At 44.8% G+C, this 17,685-nt stretch overlaps 1 protein-coding gene across 1 annotated transcript; it reads right to left on the bottom strand.

The window, feature by feature from the left end:
* Positions 1-1,402: 1,402 nt before the first annotated feature.
* Positions 1,403-2,455, bottom strand: LOC114581322. The gene has a single exon (XM_028701214.1). The coding sequence runs from the start codon at positions 2,453-2,455 to the stop codon at positions 1,403-1,405; it is 1,053 nt and encodes a 350-aa protein (XP_028557047.1).
* Between the last annotated feature and the right edge of the window lie 15,230 nt (positions 2,456-17,685).

Raw genomic sequence — 17,685 nt, 5'->3', positions numbered from 1 at the left:
AAGCTAGAGAAAGAACAAGGGAGAGCAAGAGAGAGAGCAAGAGAGAGAGAGAGGGGGGAGAGAGAGAGAAATAGAGATAGAGATAGAGAGAGATATAGAGAGAGAAAGCATGAGAGAGAGAGAACAAGTGAGAGCAAGCTAGAGAAAGAATAAGAAAGAACAAGAGAGAGCAAGAGAGAGCAAGGGAGAGAGCAAGAGAGAGAGGGGCAGAGAGATAGAGAGAGAGATAGAGAGAGAGAGAGAACAAGTGAGAGCAAGCTAGAGAAAGAATAAGAAAGAACAAGAGAGAGCAAGAGAGAGCAAGGGAGAGAGCAAGAGAGAGAGGGGCAGAGAGATAGAGAGAGAGATAGAGAGAGAGAGATAGAGCAAGATAGAGAGAGAGTGAGAGAGAGAGAGAGATAGTGAGAGAGAGAGTGAGAGAGCAAGAAAGAGCAAGGGAGTGAAAGAGAGAGAGAGAGAGAGGGAGAGAGAGAGTGAGAGCAAGCTAGAGAAAGAAAAAGATAGAGCAAGAGAGAGCAAGGGAGAGAGCAAGAGAGAGAGAGAGAGGGAGAGAGAGAGAAATTGAGAGAGAGGGAGAGAGGGAGAGAGTGTGTGTGAGAGAGAATGAGAGAGAGAGAGAGAGAGCAAGAAAGGGAAAGGGAGTGCAGGAGAGAGAGAAGGAGAGAGAGATAGAGAGAAAGAGAGAGCAAGCTAGAGAAAGGACAAGAGAGAGCAAGAGAGAGCAAGGGAGAGAGAAAGAGAGAGAGAGGGAGAGGGAGAGTGAGAGAGATAGAGAGCAAGAAAGAGCAAGGGAGTGCAGGAGAGAGAGAGGGAGAGAGAGAGAGACAGAGGGGGAGAGAGAGAGAGAGGGAGAGACGGGGAGAAGGAGAGAGAGAGAGAGAGAGAGAGAGAGAAAGGGAGGGAGGGAGAGAGAGAGAGAGAGAGAGAGAGAGAGAGAGAGAGAGAGAGAGAGAGCTGAAAGTTGCATATTTCATTACTCAAAGTAAAGGTAAAAACATACAAAGTATGGAATTGTAACTATCTTCCCTCGACACAAAAAACAAAAGTGGGAAGAGCTGGACCAGTGAAATATCCCATACAAGTATGACACTACAAACAAAAGCAAAAAGAACAAGGAAGAGCCCCTTTGATTCGCAAGGAGGCCACCCCCAAATACATGCCTAAAGAATCCCATGAATCCTCAAGGAACAACCCCAGAGGGGGGAGATACCTAAAGATGGGTATAAACAGTCTAGGACTGAGAGATATCCCATTGCTCCGGCAGTTGTATGAACACTCCTAGCACCCTAAGACATGTAATAAGGGAAGGCCTCATTGTTCCTCAAAGGGGACAAAGTCCCACGCCAATGTCATCTTGAAGATTCTTCCTCCGCTTCCTGGGCAGAGTGGCAATGGGTCCCAACTAGAGAAGCTGCTTCTCCAAAAAAGTCTTGGGTGCCTTGTGTTGGCGTTTGGAAAGGTTGACCGTTGATGGTGAAGTATCTTGGGCTGGTTTGGCGGCGTTGAAAGTAAACCTCTGATCCTTGGGAAGACGGTTGCTCGGGTTTACAATTCTGTTGGAGATCTCCTCCATTTGCTGCTGGACTTCCATGAGTACCCTAGGGGGAGGCACGTTCTGATCAGTTTTCTTGCTCTGCCCATTTGCCGAAGGCACACTTGGCCCCTTCTGTTTGCCTTTCTTCTTGCGGGTAACCACATTCCATTCACCAAGAGAATCCTCCTCTTGCTCTTCTTTGTCCATAGGCCCATTGCCAATAGGTTGTCCCGACCCCGGAGGTGGATCCTTCACGGGTAATCCCTCAGGTGAAGCTTGGGTGTGCTGTGGGACTCGGGAACTGGATGGGGACGGTCTTCCCCGTTGGCTCTTGGACGGGCACTTACCATTGGCGTGGCCAATATAACCGCAATCGAAACAAAAAATTGTAAGGCCCTCGTACTCAATTCTTTGAAAAAATCTCCCCTGGATCCCATTGATCCACACTCCCGGAACAAGTTTTTGTGAAAAATCAATCCTTACACAAATGCGTGCAAAGGATGACTTACCCCAAGTTCTTGTGTGCGAGTCCATCCAAAGGGGCTCACCAATTCCGTTGGCAATGCGGGAGATGTTGTTAATGTCGCAATAGATAAGCGATAGCTGAGGTAGCCGGATCCAAATTGGAGAGTGGAGCCCCTGTAAGGAAGATGGTGAAGAAGTGGAGGTCCACTTGTCCATCCCGATGATGTTCCCGGCCACAATCCACAGCCCACTCGAAAGAACCGCATCTCTAATAGCATGACTTTGAAATAAACAAATAAAAGTATTGGGTGCAATGGTCATGATCTCAAAGTCCCCGAAGTGGTACCATCTACGCTTAAGCTCTTTAAGTAAGGAAGGGAACGAGATCCGTCTCCCCATAAGTTTTGCCACAATAGCCGTATCCAACTTAGCTAAGTTGTCATTAACGAAGTCCATCTCAGGCTCAATACACTACCCATCCTTGGCAACCCATTGGTCACGGCTAAGACGCTTTAAGGGCACGTTTTGGACCTTGCTCCAAGCAAAAGGACCCTTAGGAAGGCCATTCAGCGGCAAGTTGGGAGCTAGGGAGGGCTGCGGTATAGACCAAGAAGAATTCTGTGCCTTGGGGACATTTCCACAAACACCTTGTGGGCAATGTTCAGAAGCTTCATTGTCAGTGGAGGCTGAAACCAGGGGCTGTTCACGCCTAGAGCTATCAGGACTCTCCTCATTCATACTACAATCCACATTTACGGACGAATGGTCAGGGCCGAGCATATCGGTTGAGCCCCATCCAGGCATCCAGACGGTCTGAGCTGGTTGGACATCTTGCTGGACGACCATCTTGCCTTGATCGGCATCCATCGCCCAGCGGGAGTCCTGCTCCTCTTCAGGCTCCATCAGTTCGTTGGTGTGGGCTTCATTCTGATCAGTAGTGACAGGTCAATCATCCTCCATCGAAACACTGAGATCGGGTTTCTCGCGAGCTTCCTCCATCTCATTGTCCAATTTACTCTCCCGGGCAAAGTCGTTCACCAAACTGCTTAGTTCTTCCTTCGCTGGACCAGAGGTCACCACCGTCATCTGAGGATCCAGGACATGGCCGTCGTCCTGGAAATGGGCAGCAGCCGCATCAAACCGGAGCTCAGATCCAGTGCCCGACATCTGTTCCTCCATAGCTTGAGTCGACCTGCTCGTCCGCGAACCACCAGCAGGCGGCGACATTCCTATAGCATTCATAATGAGTTCTCGAACGGCAGCTGGCTTGGCCGAATATGAGTTGAGACCAGAAGCGAACATTCCTTCTGGACCATTAAACTTCGTAGCCGGAGCACCCACATCCGCATCTCCCGTGCTATTAGTACCAGTAACCTTGGCCGGACCAAGAGCATTTTCTTTCCCAGGCCGCATAGATCCGGTAGGGTAATTAACTTTCTCCTCCCAAGTCCCAAGCGGAGCAGCACTTTTAGCGGAAGAGGCCGAAAAGCGGCCAATCCCGGGAGATCTGGGCAGGAAATCCGTCTTCCTAATGATCGCCGCCGATGCACCACCGTTGGCCTCCTCGTTGTCCAGCACCTGCCAACGATTCCCTTGCTTCCGCTCCCTTCTACCGCCACCTTTGCCACCGCGAAGGCCCCCATTTGGAGGAGGTGACCTAGGGCCATCCCCTCTAGTCATACCCAGAGCTTCTCTCTCTAAACCACTCTAGTAAGAGAAAGAAAAGGGACAAATGAGAGCATAAGAGAGAGAGAGAGAGAGAGTGAGTAAGAGAGAGAGAGAGAGAGAGAAAGAGGGCAAGTGAGAGCAAGCTTGAGAAGGAGCTTGCTAAAGAAAGAACAAGAGAGAGCAAGGGAGAGAGCAAGAGAGAGAGGGGGAGAGAGAGAGACAAAGAGAGAGACAGAGATAGAGAGAGAGAGAGAAAGCAAGAAAGAGCAAGGGAGTGCAAGATAGAGAGGGAATGCGAGAGAAAGAGAGAGAGAGAGAGAGAGAGAGAGAGAGAGAGAGAGAGAGAGGGCAAGTGAGAGCAAGCTTGAGAAGGAGCCTGCTAAAGAAAGAACAAGAGAGAGCAAGGGAGAGAGCAAGAGAGAGAGGGGGAAATAGCAAGACAAAGAGGGGGAGAGAGATAGAGAGAGAGAGAAAGCAAGAAAGAGCAAGGGAGTGCAAGATAGAGTGGGAGAGGGGAGAGAGAGAGAGGGAGAGAGAGAGAGAGGAGTAAGAGAGAGAGAGAGAGAGAGAGAGAGAGCAAGTGAGAGCAAGCTGGAGAACGAGCAAGCTAAAGAAAGAATAAGAGAGAACAAGAGAGAGAGCAAGAGAGAGCAAGAGAGAGAGACGGAGAGAGACAGAGAGAGATTGATCGAGAGAGAGAGAGAGAGAGAGAGAGAGAGAGAGAGAGAGAGAGAGAGCAAGAAAGAGAGAGAGTAAGATATATGAGAAAGAGAGAGAGGGAGAGAGAGAGAGAGCAAGTCCGAAGAAGCTAGAGAAAGCAAGAGAGAGTAATGGAGAGATTAAGAGAGAGAGGGAGAGAGGGAGAGAGAGAGAGAGAGGCAAGAAAGAGCAAGTGAGTGAGAGAGAGTGAGAGAGTGAGAGAGATAGAGAGAGAAAGAGTGAGAGAGAGAGAGCAAGCTAGAGAAAGAACAAGAAAGTGTAAGAGAGAGCAAGGGAGAGAGAGGGAGAGAGAGAGATAGAGATAGAGATAGAGAGAGAACTGAATATCTGCATTTGCATTAAAATGAAGTAAATCTAATTACAAGTAACTCTCATGTAAAAACTATACCCTATCACTCTCCTCCCTCAACATAGACAACAATGTTTGGGGGAACTCATTATTCACATCATTAAAAGAAAAACTACCTAGCAATGCAAGATGGGCACAGTAATCAGCAGGATGATTACTGTCCCGAGAAATATAACAAAACAGAACCTGTTTAAATTCCATGAGGAAAGAAAGATCCGGGCCATCCACCTTAGAATGGACAGAGTGCTGGCGATCATTCAAGCTTTGCAGCCACCGTATAGCATTTAGACAGTCCCCTTCAATAATAATTCCTTCCAGATCAAACATCCAATCATGCAGCACTTCCCGAATAGCAGCAGCAGCCATGACTTCAGCATATAATGCATTCCAGTGTTCCATTCTTCTTCCAGCCGCAACAATGAGCGATCCCACATGATTCCGCACCACAATGCCTAACCCAACCAGGTTAGAAGGCATCACTAGGCATCAAAATTGAATTTAAGTCAACCTGGAGGGGGAGGGCACCACAAGTTATGAGACGGCAGCCCGATCGGCTGATTGGTACCCCATTGCTCCAGTATTGGCCACTTAAATGGCTTCGATAATAAAGAAAGAATCGCTGCAGCAATCACAGTAGGAGATCTACACATACGCCGATGTTTCTTATCATTTCTAGCTCGCCACACCTAATACACCATATAACAGTAGATACGGCCCATCACCAGATTTTTCTCAGCACAAGTGGAGAAAAACAAAATCAATTCCTGAAAAGAATTCATCATAGGCAGCATGATTCCCCATTTAGCCAGGATCACAATCACCTCTTTCAGCTTAATACAATGCACAATACAATGATCCAGGTTTTCTTCCACATTACACCCCCATGGACATAGAGCATTATCCCCCAACCTCCTGCGGAAAAGCCAAGATGCCGTAGGAATCGCATCCTTCATCACTCTCCACCAGAAGAACCACTCCCGTGGATGTAATTTCAAATTGTACAGCCAGCCTATATTGTTCTCCTCCACCCCAAAGTTGATTCTATAGGCCATAGCAGCAACCGTCATGTCCCTTCTATCATGAATAAGCTCAGGGCAATCACCATGGTAATGATTACCAACATCAATAGCTAAAATACATTCAGCCATAATAGCTCCAAAACACCTCTTGATCAGCTCCTCATTCCACTGTAAAGAATTGTTCAGTAAGTCACCAACATAAAAGTTTTCCACCTCTTCCACGTTCACAAACGTGGGCCACTTATCCAATACACGATCCATGATCCAGACATCCTGAAAGACATCAATACTCATACCATTACCGATATTCCATCTCAAGATAAGCCTGAGAGCACTAGCCCCATCCTGAATAATCTTCCAGGTAGCAGAAGACTTCTTCCCCAGAGAAGTTTCCCAAAGCATCATCTCATATTTAACCATTAACACTCTGTATAAAACCGACTCGGGATGCTGGAGTAGATCCCAAACAATCCGAGCACGAAGAGCAGACTTCCAGATAAAAAGATCATGGAACCCCAGGCCACCTTGAATTCTCGATTTACAGAGCTCCTTCCATCCTACATAATGCATACCCCTGCTGTTGGAGTCCTTCTGTGCGATATCCTATCAGTATTTCTAACAACTTGGATTCCCAATTGCCCTCCCCTCTGCTGAAATGCTTTGGATAACAGTTCAGAGCATATGATAAACAAATACGGTGACAACGGGCACCCTTGCCGTAGACCACTCTTAGCCTTGATCCACCGTGTACGACTGCCATTAATAAGAATTGTAAAACTGGGCCGTGAAACACACTGCATCACCCACTGGGTAAACCTCTCCTTGAAACCCATCAGCTTCATAACTTGCTCTAAGGTCTCCCAAGCCATACAATCATAGGCTTGTTCCATGTCCACTTTGAAGGCCATCAATCCAGACTTCTGAGTTGAGCATTTGAATTTGAACATCATCTCCTGAGCCAACATCCCATGATTAGATATTGACCGACCTGGAACAAACGCCCCCTGCTCCTCACTAATAATGCTGCTCAGCACAGGTTTAAGGCGATTAATCAGCACCTTAGCCACTATTTTATAAAATGACTGGCATAAACTGATAGGCCTGAACTTCAAAGGCACATTAACATTATCAATCTTTGGGATAAGAACCACCATGGTCTCTTTCCAACTCTCACACATAGAGTTAGTCTCAAAGAAATAAAGAATAGCACGGGTAACATCATCTTTAATAATCTCCCAGTAAAATTTTAAAAAGGAAGAGTTGATACCATCAACGCCAGGCGATCGATTCTTCCCTAAATTGAATACAGCTTGTCGAACTTCATCTGCCGTAATCTCCTCCTCCATGCTAGAACTCAGAAGATCCGACACTCTGTCATGATTTCCAAACTCAGGCCAATTCTCCAGAGCAACTTCTCTTTCACACCATTTCTTCATAAAAAAATGCAGAAACTCTTCCTGAATAAGAATCGGATCAGTGATACAATTCCCATCAGAATCATTAATTTCAACAATCCTATTGCCTCTTCTTCGAGCAGAAGCTGAAGCATGGAAGAGGTGAGAATTAGCATCCCCTTCCTCAATCCATCTAGCCTTCCCTCGCTGTCTCCACCAAGTAGCCAGACGAGCCAATGTAGAATTCAATTCAGCAGCCTTCAGACGTAGCTCCTCATCCTGCTCATTGCTCAGTCCCTCCCCCATACTCTCCTGTAATTGGAGTTCCTCAATTCTACCTTCCAGTGAAGTCTTCAGCTCCCCAAGCTCCCTGAGTTTGTTCCTGCTCCAAAAAAATAAAGCTTTAAGAGTACGTGAGCACTTACGATTAAGCACATCATGAGGTTGACCAAAGTCAATCTTAGTCCAATTCTTCTAAACAAGCTTCCAAGTGACCGGGTACGTCATCCAGATATCTTCAAATCTCAGCCATCTCATGCCAGGTCTCGGAGAAGTTGGAGTAAAATTAAGTAACAACGGACAATGGTCAGAAGCCAATCGGAGCAGGAGCTTAACTGAAACCATTGGAGCCATCCGAAGTCCTTCAGAATTCATCAAAATTCTATCAAGTCTAACCCAAATCTTACTATTGCCATTCTTATTATTCGACCACGTATACCTTGGTCCCACAAAACCCAAGTCATGCAAATCATTCTCAACCTGGAAATCAACCATTTCCTGAGCTCCAACAGAATAATTGAATCTTCTACCCCCTTTCTTCTCATTCCGATTCAAGCAACAATTAAACTCTCCACCCACAATCACAGGGAGATCAGAGCTAATTAAAGGACCAATAGAATTCCACAGAACCCGACGAGTGTGGTAATTCTTATTAGCATAGATAATAGCCACAATCCACTTCTGCTGATTGGGTAATATCAAACTGCCAACAACAGCCTGATCCATAGACATGTCAACAGCAAACTGTGATATATCCCTTCTCCACAACATTAACAAACCTCCCAATTTTCCCATAGCATGGAAGTGAAAAAAATCCCAGTTCATACCAATAAGTCTATTAACCTCCATTCTACTAATATCTTCAATCATAGTTTCAATTAAACCAACAAAACATACCTCATTGCTACCAACAAGGCTCCGCAGATAGTACCCCGTCATCTTCTTCCGGGCACCTCTGCAATTCCAGATTAAAATGGAAGGCATTAAAAAACAAAAGGGGAAGCGTCCTCGCTGCTAATGTCTTCATCCATCTCCTTCCTTCTTTTCTGTGAGAGTTCAGGAGCCATATTCTCCTGACTCAAATCATTTCCAAGCTTAAGTCTATTAGGCCGTGGCATAATAGGCTTGATCCCTGCCGTAAAAGGCAACGACTTCTTAAACCCCATCTTCAATTGCTTACGGGTAGGCTTGATAGTACCTTGAGGTTCCTTGATTTTATTTAAATCCACTTGTTTCAAAACATTCAAGGTTTGTTTGTTGCCATCAACATCCTGTGCCTTGCCTTGAAGATGAGCACTCCTCCTTCTACGCGGAGGCACCTGGATCCAGGGACCCACCTGGTCCTCCTCATCACACTTCTCGTTCACATTGCCATCCGTGACATTCTCCTTATTTTGATGCATAACCACTTCCTTGCCTTTGTCCCGGCTCTCAACAGATTTGATCACCGAATTCCCTTCCTTTTTGACCATAGAGGGACCATCCATCACCTTCTTTCCATTACTAACCAGAATTTGAGCTGAAGTTCCTTCACCCGAGCCTGCTACCTTTCCTTGCTCCACTGCCTTCCGCAAAGGCACATCACCCTGCCCTAAAACCTTCAATGGACATTGCTCCCTACGGTGTCCAACTTTACCACAACCATAACAAAGAGTACCAATACCTTCATACTCAACTTTCTGATAAAATTTCCCATTCAAACCATTGATCCATGCTCCCGCCAAAAGCTTGTTAGCCAAATTCATACGAACACACACCCGAGCATATTCGCGCCTCCCCCAGTTACCAGTCTATGCATCAATCCAGAGCGGAACCCCAAATCTAGAAGCAACTCTGGAGATATTACTGGCATCCCAATACTGTAATGGGAGGTTGGGGAAACGTAACCACACCGGGGAAGACAAACCCTCCATAGATGCCGGAGAAAAGGTAGGTGTCCACCGGTCCAAACCAACAATATTTCCCCCAATAAACCAGGGACCGCCGCACAAAACAACATCCCTCGCTTCAGTCGAGGAGAACATACATACAAAACAATCATGTCCCAATGTCGTGAGCTCGAATTCTCCAAATCTGCCCCACTGCCTCTAAATCTCTGACTGACACTCTTCTTCCTAAGATTTTCCCAACCACCGCTCTGTCAAGCATTGCAACATTGGCCTTAACCGCCTCCAAATTAAGATCAACAGATCCATCCAATGATATAGCATTATATTCCTCTCATTATTATTTTTTCAAAAAATTGATTGGAACACCCAAATGATGATAAGTCCAATAATTACTAACTTTGTTTTAAAACTCTCTTACTATTATATGACAATTAAATGATAAATCTCCTCCGGATGAAGGATCGGGATATGTTCCGGCTTCTTCCAAGCATTACCAATACCAGTAGAGAACAGAGATCCTCTTCTCACAACCTGCTCCTCCATCTTTCCCATATTAGCAGCACTTCTCACAGGAGCAGCAATTTCACAAACATTTATAGTGCACTTCATCGGATCGCTACCTCCAGCAGATCCCGACGTGCATCACATCTAGCATCTCCTCAACAGCTGGTTCATTAACCAGACTAGAACCACCCTCATTCATACCAACATTGCTCTTATCAACATTATCCATCTGAACATTACTCATAACATTCAAACAATGACTAACCTCCATTGAATGCTCCGCTTCAATCATCAGCTCCTGGTTACCATCAACCTGTTCAAGAACAGCCACCTTCGATCTATTTCGACCAGGTAATCCAGCATCAACATCGAACTCTTCTTCCATATCAATCCGTTCTTCCAGTGTAGATCGGGCTTCTTCAACATCCATTGAAGAATCCGTTCCAATAAAAGTCGGATTGAGTAGCATACTCACTTCAGAGGCCAGCATCAGCTCCATCCTCAGATCAGGAGAAGAATCCTCCTGCTTCATTGCAGTCGCACGCACCTGACCACCACCCTTAGCTACCGGCATTGCCACCTTTGTATCCACACTCCGAGGCTTAACCTCCAACCGGCCTTCCAACAAACCATTCGATACTGTCTTCCCTGCATCTCGAGATTTCCCTTTCGACTTCACATTCACAGGCTTGCTGGGAGATCCTCCTGATCCACCTCCCGATCGCTCACCACTTCTCCTCGATCCTCCAGAACCCACTCCCGAACGCCTACGATCTTCACTTCCCATCGATCCATCGCCACCACCCCCGCCTGAGCGGGGAGGTGACCTTCGGTCACCCCCGCCTTCCTCAGAGATTCTCTCACTACAATCGCATAGAGAGAGAAAAAATCGGGAATAATGATGCGCTTAGAGATAGAGAGAGAAAGAGAGAGAGAGAGAAAAAGAGAGAGCAAGTGAGAGCAAGCTATAGAAAGAATAAGAGAGAGCAAGGGAAAGAGAGAGAGAGAGAGAGAGCAAGGGAGTGCAATAGAGAGAGAGGGAGAGAGAGAGAGAGAGAGAGAGAGAGAAAGAGAGTGAGAAAGAGAGACAGTGAGAGAGAGAGAAAGAGAGAAAGTCAGAGAGAGAAATAAATTGAGATAGAGAGAGGTAAGAGAAAACAAGAGAGCAAGAGAGGGTAAGAGAGAGAAAGAGAGTGAGAAGAGAGAGAGAGAGATAGAGTGAGAGAAGAAAAGCAAGAGAGAGAGAGAGCAAGAGAGACAGAGCAAGAGAGAGAGTAAAAAAAGCCAGAGAGAGATAAATAGAGAGAGTGAGTGAGTGAGTGAGAGAGAGTGTAAGTGTGAGAGCAAGAAAAGCAAGAGAGAGAGAGAGAGAGAGAGTAAGAGAGAGAGTAAGAAAAGTAAGAGAGAGGGAAAGAGAGCATGAAAAGCTTGAGAGAGAGAGAGAGAGAGAGAGTGATAGAGCAAAAGAGAAAGAGTGTGTGATAGAGAGAGAGAGTGGGAGAGAGTGAGAGAGAGAGAGTGCAAGAGAGAGTGAGAGAGAGAGAGCAAGAGAGTGAGAGAGAGAGAGCAAGAGAGAGAGAGAGAGAGAGAGCAAGGGATAGAGCAAGATATGCAAGAGAGAGAGAGCATAAAAAGCAAGAGAGAGACAGAGAGAGCAAGAAAGAGTAAGAGAGAGAGTGAGAGAGAGAGGGCATTAGAGAGGGAGAGAGAGTTAGTGAGAGACCAATAAAAATAAGAGATAGAGAGATATCAAGAAAGCAAGAGAGAGAGAGAGAGAGAAAGAAAAAAAAGAGGGTGAGAGAGAGAGGGAGAGAGAAAGAAATAGAGGGAGAGAGAGAGATCAAGAGAAAGAAAGATGGAGCAAGAAAAGTAAGAGAGAGAGAGAGCAAAAGAGCAATAAAGTAAGAGAAAATAAGAGAGCAAGAGAGGGTAAGAGAGAGCAAGAGAGTGAGAAGAGAGAGGGAGAAAGAGATAGAGTAAGAGAGAGAGAGTGAGGGGAGAGAAATAGAGAGAGCGAGAGAGTAATAGAGAGAGCAAAAAAGCGAGAGAGAGAGCAAAAAAAGCAAGAGAGAGAGAGAAAGAAAAGCATGAGTGTGAGAGAGAAAGTAAGAAATAGAGCAACAGTGAGAGAGAAAGAGAGAAGATATATAGAGAGAGAGCAAGAATAGGAAGAGAGAGAGAGAGAGCAAGAGAATGCAAGAGAGAGAGGGATAGAGAGAGCAAGAAAAGTAAGAGAGAGAGAGAAAAAGAGAGAGAGAAATAGAGCACAAGAGAGCAAGAGAGAGAGAAAGAGATAGAGAGAGAATAAGAGAGAAAGTAAGAGAGAGCAAGAGAGAGGGAGAGACAGAGCAAGAAAAGCAAGAGAGAGAGAGAGCAAGAGAGAGAGAGATTGAGAGAGAGAGTGAGAGAAAGAGCAGGAGAGAGTTGGAGAGAGAGAGAGCAAGAGAGAGAGAGGGTGAGAGGGAGAGAAAGAGAGCAAGAGAATGGAAGAGAGAGAAAGATAGAGAGAGAGCAAGAGAGAGAGGAGCAAGAGAGCAATAAAAGCAAGAGAGAGAAAGAGAGCAAGTGTAAGGAAGAGAGAATAAGTGAGAGAGAGAGCAAGAGAGAGAGAGATAGAGAGAGAGAGAAAGTGAGAGAGAGAGAGAGAGATAGATTGAGATAGAGAGAGAGAGTTGAACTTTGCTTTTGCATTCATCTAAAAGAGACCATTACTAAATTCTTACAAAACTAAACGGAGGAAAAAACAAAGGTCCCTTAACCCTGGTCGGACCCAAAACAATCATCCTCAAGGATGGAAAAAAACTCTTGAGGAATACATATACTTTGTATATCTCCAATATCCCAAACAAAACTATCCTCAATTGCTCTTTGAGCGCAAAAATGAGCTGCCATGTTGTGTTCACGGTATGTGTGGATGAAAAGAACCTTTTGAAACTCCTTTAATCAGTTTAGCTTGTTGCCCTCCTCAGGTCGGTGCCGCCACTGCTCACGTTGCTGGAACTTGTGCATAAACTCCATCACGCTCTCGTTATCCCCCTCAATAAGAACACCATCCATATCATACATCCATTGAAGGAGCAGCTTCTCAATAAAATAAACAACCATGATCTCCACTTGAGATAGAGAGAGAGAGAGAGAGTTAGAGAAAACAAGAGAGCAGGAGAGGGTAAGAGAGAGCAAGAGAGTGGGAAGAGAGAGAGAGGGAGAGAGAGAGAAAGAAAAGCAAGCAAGAGAGAGCAAGAAAAATAAGAGAGAGAGAGGGAGGGAGAGATAGATAGAGAGAGAGAAAGAGAGAAAGAGAGAGAGAGAGAGAGAGAGAGAGAGATTGAGATAGAGAGAGACTGTGTGTGTTATAGAAAACAAGAGAGCAGGAGAGGGTAAGAGAGAGAAAGAGAGTAGGAAGAGAGAGAGAGAGCAAGAAAAGCAAGCGAGAGAGAGCAAGAAAAGTAAGAGAGAGAGGGAGGGAGGGAGAGAGAGAGCAAGAGAGAGTAAGAGAGAGAGAGAAAGAAATGCAAGAGAGCAAGAGAGCATTAGAGACCAAGAGAGAGATAGAGAGCGAGTAAGAGAGTGCATGAGAGAGAGAGAGCAAGAGAGAGAGAGATTGAGAGAGAGAGAGAGAGGGAAAAAGAGAAACAGAGAGCTTGAGAGAGAGAGCAAGAGAGAGAAATAGAGCAAGAGAAAGCATGAGAGAGAGAAAGAGAGAGAGAGAGAGCAAGAAAGGCAAGAGAGAGAGAGAGAGCAAGTGTGAGCAAGAGAGATCAAGTAAGAGAGAGAGAGAGAAAGCAAGAGAGAGAGATAGAGAGAGAGAAAGTGAGAGAGAGAGAGAAAGAGAGAAAGTGAGAGAGAGAGATAGATTGAGATAGAGAGAGAGAGACTAAGAGAAAATAAGAGAGCAAGAGAGGGAAAGAGATAGCTAGAGAGTGAGAAGAGAGAGAGAGAGAGAGAGCTTGAGAGAGAAAGAGAGAGAGAAAGAAAAGTAAGCGAGAGAGAGCAAGAAAAGCAATAGAGAGAGAGAGAGGGAGGGAGAGAGAGAGGGAGAGAGAGTAAGGGAGAGAGAGAGAGCAAGAGAGAGACAGAGCAAGAAATACAAGAAAGAGAGATGAAGAGCGAGGAAGCACTAGTGAGCAAGAGAGAGACAAAGAGAGAGAAAGAGAGAGAAAGAATGAGAGAGAGAGAGAGTAAGAGAGTACAAGAGAGAGACGGAGAGAGAAATAAAAAAGAAAAGTAAGAGAGAGAGAGAGCGAGAGAAAGAGAGAGAGAGGAAGAAAAGCTAGAGAAAGAGAGAGAGCAAGAGGCAGAGCAAAAGAGAGAGAGAGGAAGAAAGCTAGAGAAAGAGAGAGAGCAAGAGGAAGAGCAAAAGAGAGAGAGAGCAAGAAAAGCGAGAGAGAGAGAGAGAGAGAGAGCAAGAGGGTGCTAGAGAGAGAGAAAGAGAGAAAGTGGGAGAGAGAGATTGAGATTGAGAGAGAGAGAGAGCAAGACAAAAGAAGAGAGCAAGAGAGGGTAAGAGAGAGCAAGAGAGTGAGAAGAGAGAGAGAGAAAGCGAGAGAGAGAGAGAAAGAGAGAGAATGAGATAGAGAGAGTAAGAGAGAGCAAAATAGAGAAAGAGAGAGAGCAAGAAAAGCAAGAGAGAGAGAGCAAGAAAAGTGAGAGAGAGAGACCAAGAGAGAGAGATAGAGAGAGAAAAAAAAGAAAGATAGAGAGAGAGAAAGAAAGAGAGGGAGAGTGAGCAAGAAAACTTAGAGAGAGACAGAGAGAAAGAGAAAGAGAGAGAGAGAAGGAGAGAGAAAGAGGGAGAGAAAGAGAGAAAGAGAGAGAAAGAGAGCGAGAGTGAGAGAGAGAGAGGGAGGGAGCGAGAGAGAGAGAGAGAGAGAAAGTGAGAGAGAGCTGAACTTCTGCATTTGCATTCATCAAAAAACAATTACATCAAGCAAAAATAAAGAGGGGCCAAGAAACCCCTAATCTAAAGCAAAGGAACTGCTATCATCCTCAAGAATATCTAAAAATTCTTGAGGAATACATATATTTCTATCTCCTATATCCCAATGGAACGTATCCTCTAAAGCTCTATGAGCATAATAATGTGCCGCCATATTAAACCTTCTATAGGTATGAACAAAAATGATCTGTTGGAATGATCTCAACCAGCTCCAATTGTCAACATCTTCATGCTTTTGCTTTCAAAGTCTTTTAACTTTAAAATTCTGCAAAAATTCAATAACAGAAGCATTATCACCCTCCACAATAATCCCCTTATGATCAAACATCCAGTCCAAAGCAAGCTTCCCTATACATTGATGGCCTTCATCTCAACTTGAACACTGTCCCAATGGCAAAGACCCCAACCAGCAGCTACAATACGCTTCCCAAATCTATCATGAATCACAATGCCCACTCCTCCTGCATTAGACCTCAAAAGTGCACCATCAACATTTACTTTCAACAACCTTTAAGGGGGGACACCAAGATGATAGAAAAGACAATTCAATGGATTGAAAAGTGTCCCATTGCTCCAAGTGGTAAGAAAAAGAATTTTGATTGATCCCTTCCAGGATAATTCCAGCCATACCAGCCATAAACGTAGGCGAGCTCTGATCCTTCCCATGCTTAACAGCATTTCTGTTCATCCAGCTTTAATAAACAGCATTGCAATAAATCACCACCCACATCTTCTTTTCCTTGGCATTAGCCTCCAAAGCTTCAAAAAACTCCAGCAGGCACACAAACCTTGGGATAACAAAGCCCCAACCATTCAGGACATCCAAAATATTATGCAATTAGTCACAACCTGTAGTGACATGATCCAAGTCTTCAAGCATACCACAACCTACTGGACAGTGAACATTGACCTCCAGCCCTCTAGTATGAAGCCACCCATTCGTAGGAATAATAGCTTTATAAATCCTCCACCAGAAAGTTCTTACCCGAGGTCTCAAACCCACATTCAAGATATTGCAACATATATCATCTTCATACAAGAAAAAAATCTGTAATAAATAGTTGAAGAGATGGTATTACCCATAGGATTCTTCACAAGCTCAAGAGAGTCAGCACTCATCTCATTATCAATTTGAATCTCCAAAATTCTGTCAACTATCAGCTCCCCAAAACAGGACAGCAGCTTTGACTTGTCTCAGTTTCCCTCCAATGTAATAAAATCTGCAACCTGAGAGTCTTCAATTACTGTGATATCACAAAACGTAGGCCAAGAAGAAAATGCCCTAACCCAAATCCATATATGATTCAAAACCTGAATATCACAACCATTACCAACATTCCAATGGATACAGTGACCAAGGCTGTTGGCTCCATCCAGGATGACTTTCCAGCTAATAGAATCCCCTCTTTTGCCTTCATACTCCCATGGCCATCTGCCATATTTTTGTTCCATACATCTCTGAAATATATTCAAAGGCTTACAAATATATTCCCAAGCAATTCTTGCACGTAAAAGTCCAACCCACTTGGCACTAGTATGGAAACCCAATCCACCTTTCTTCCTTGGTCTGGAAATATTCTCCCATGAAGCATAGCGAATGCTTCTATGTTCTGCATCAACATTCCATAGGAAGCTCCTACAAATCTTTTCCATCTCATTCAGCACAGATTTTGACACAATTGTGTGAGACACAACATAAACATATGTTGGAATCAGTATAGAATTTATCAAAGTAATCCTCCCAGCTAAGGACAGGTGTCTGATCCCCTAAGCCAACGTATGACTGCGCACCTTCTGAATTAATGGAGCAAAGTCCACCTTTGTAAGCCTTCTCAAAGCAAACTTTAGCCCCAAATATTCCATCTCATCCACTCTTCTACAGCCTGCAATCTTGGCCAACCTGGACTTTGTAGTAGAAGAAACCTTGTTGCTGAATAGAATGGCACATTTACTTCTATTCACCCTCTGCCCCGTCCATGAACAATAATCTTCCATAATGGAGATAAAATTCCTAAGATTAGGAATAGAAGCACCTGCAAAAAGCAAAACATCGTCAGAATAAAGTAGGTGAGAGACCAAAAGTCCCCCGCCACTAATAGAAACTCCCATCTTCTGATAGTTTTGGTGGATGTGCAGTGAAAGCAACTCCGAGCAAAGAATGAATAGATAGGGTGACAAGGGACACCCTTGCCGAAATCCACATCTTGCAACAATCCCATCTGAAAGTTGTCCATTGATCAAAATAGAGAACTTAGGATCTTGGACACACTTTAAAACCCAATCAGAGACCTCTAAGGGAACCCCATACGCCTCAAAATAAGCTCTAATGTCTTCCAGCTCATCTTGTCATAAGCTTGCTCCATGTCCACTTTCAACGCAAGAAAGCCTGAGGAAGCTTTAGAGATTTTGAACTTATTAATTACCTCCTGCCCCAAAAATAATGGTTGGAAATAGATCGCCCCGGAACAAATGCAGCCTGCTCCTCAGAAATAAATTTAGGCAGCACCCCTTTAAGTCTGTTTACTAAAACCTTTGCAACCACTTTATAAATTGTCTGACATAGGCTGATGGGTCTAAAATTGGATGGATGTTCAGGATTTTTGACTTTAGGCACAAGAACCACCACCGTTTCCTTCCAAGAAGGATCCATAAATCCTGATTCAAAGAATTCCAAACAAGCCTTGGTAACTTGTTCCCCTACAATCTCCCAAAAACTCTTGAAAAAGGAGGCTGTTACACCGTCTCTCCCAGGAGCTCGATTTCTGCCCAGAGAACAAACAACTGCCCAGATCTCCTCTTTAGTGACTGAATTCTCAAGAAAACCCGCCACTCCAACCAAGCTATCACAATGAGAACCAAGGGAAGGCCACCCATCCTCCACAATAGCATTTCCACACCATTTCTTCTCAAAGAAACAATGAATCAAAT

This window comes from Dendrobium catenatum, unplaced genomic scaffold, assembly GCF_001605985.2.
Source record: "Dendrobium catenatum unplaced genomic scaffold, ASM160598v2 fragScaff_scaffold_1651, whole genome shotgun sequence".
In the NCBI taxonomy this organism is placed as follows: Eukaryota; Viridiplantae; Streptophyta; class Magnoliopsida; order Asparagales; family Orchidaceae; genus Dendrobium; species Dendrobium catenatum.
Note: the sequence above shows the minus strand (reverse complement) of the source record. Positions and strands in the feature narration are given on the sequence as shown.

What these genes read in the sequence shown, in the direction of transcription:
- LOC114581322 (XM_028701214.1), bottom strand. Translation starts at nt 2,455, where the DNA reads ATGGACTTCGTTAATGACAACTTAGCTAAGTTGGATACGGCTATTGTG.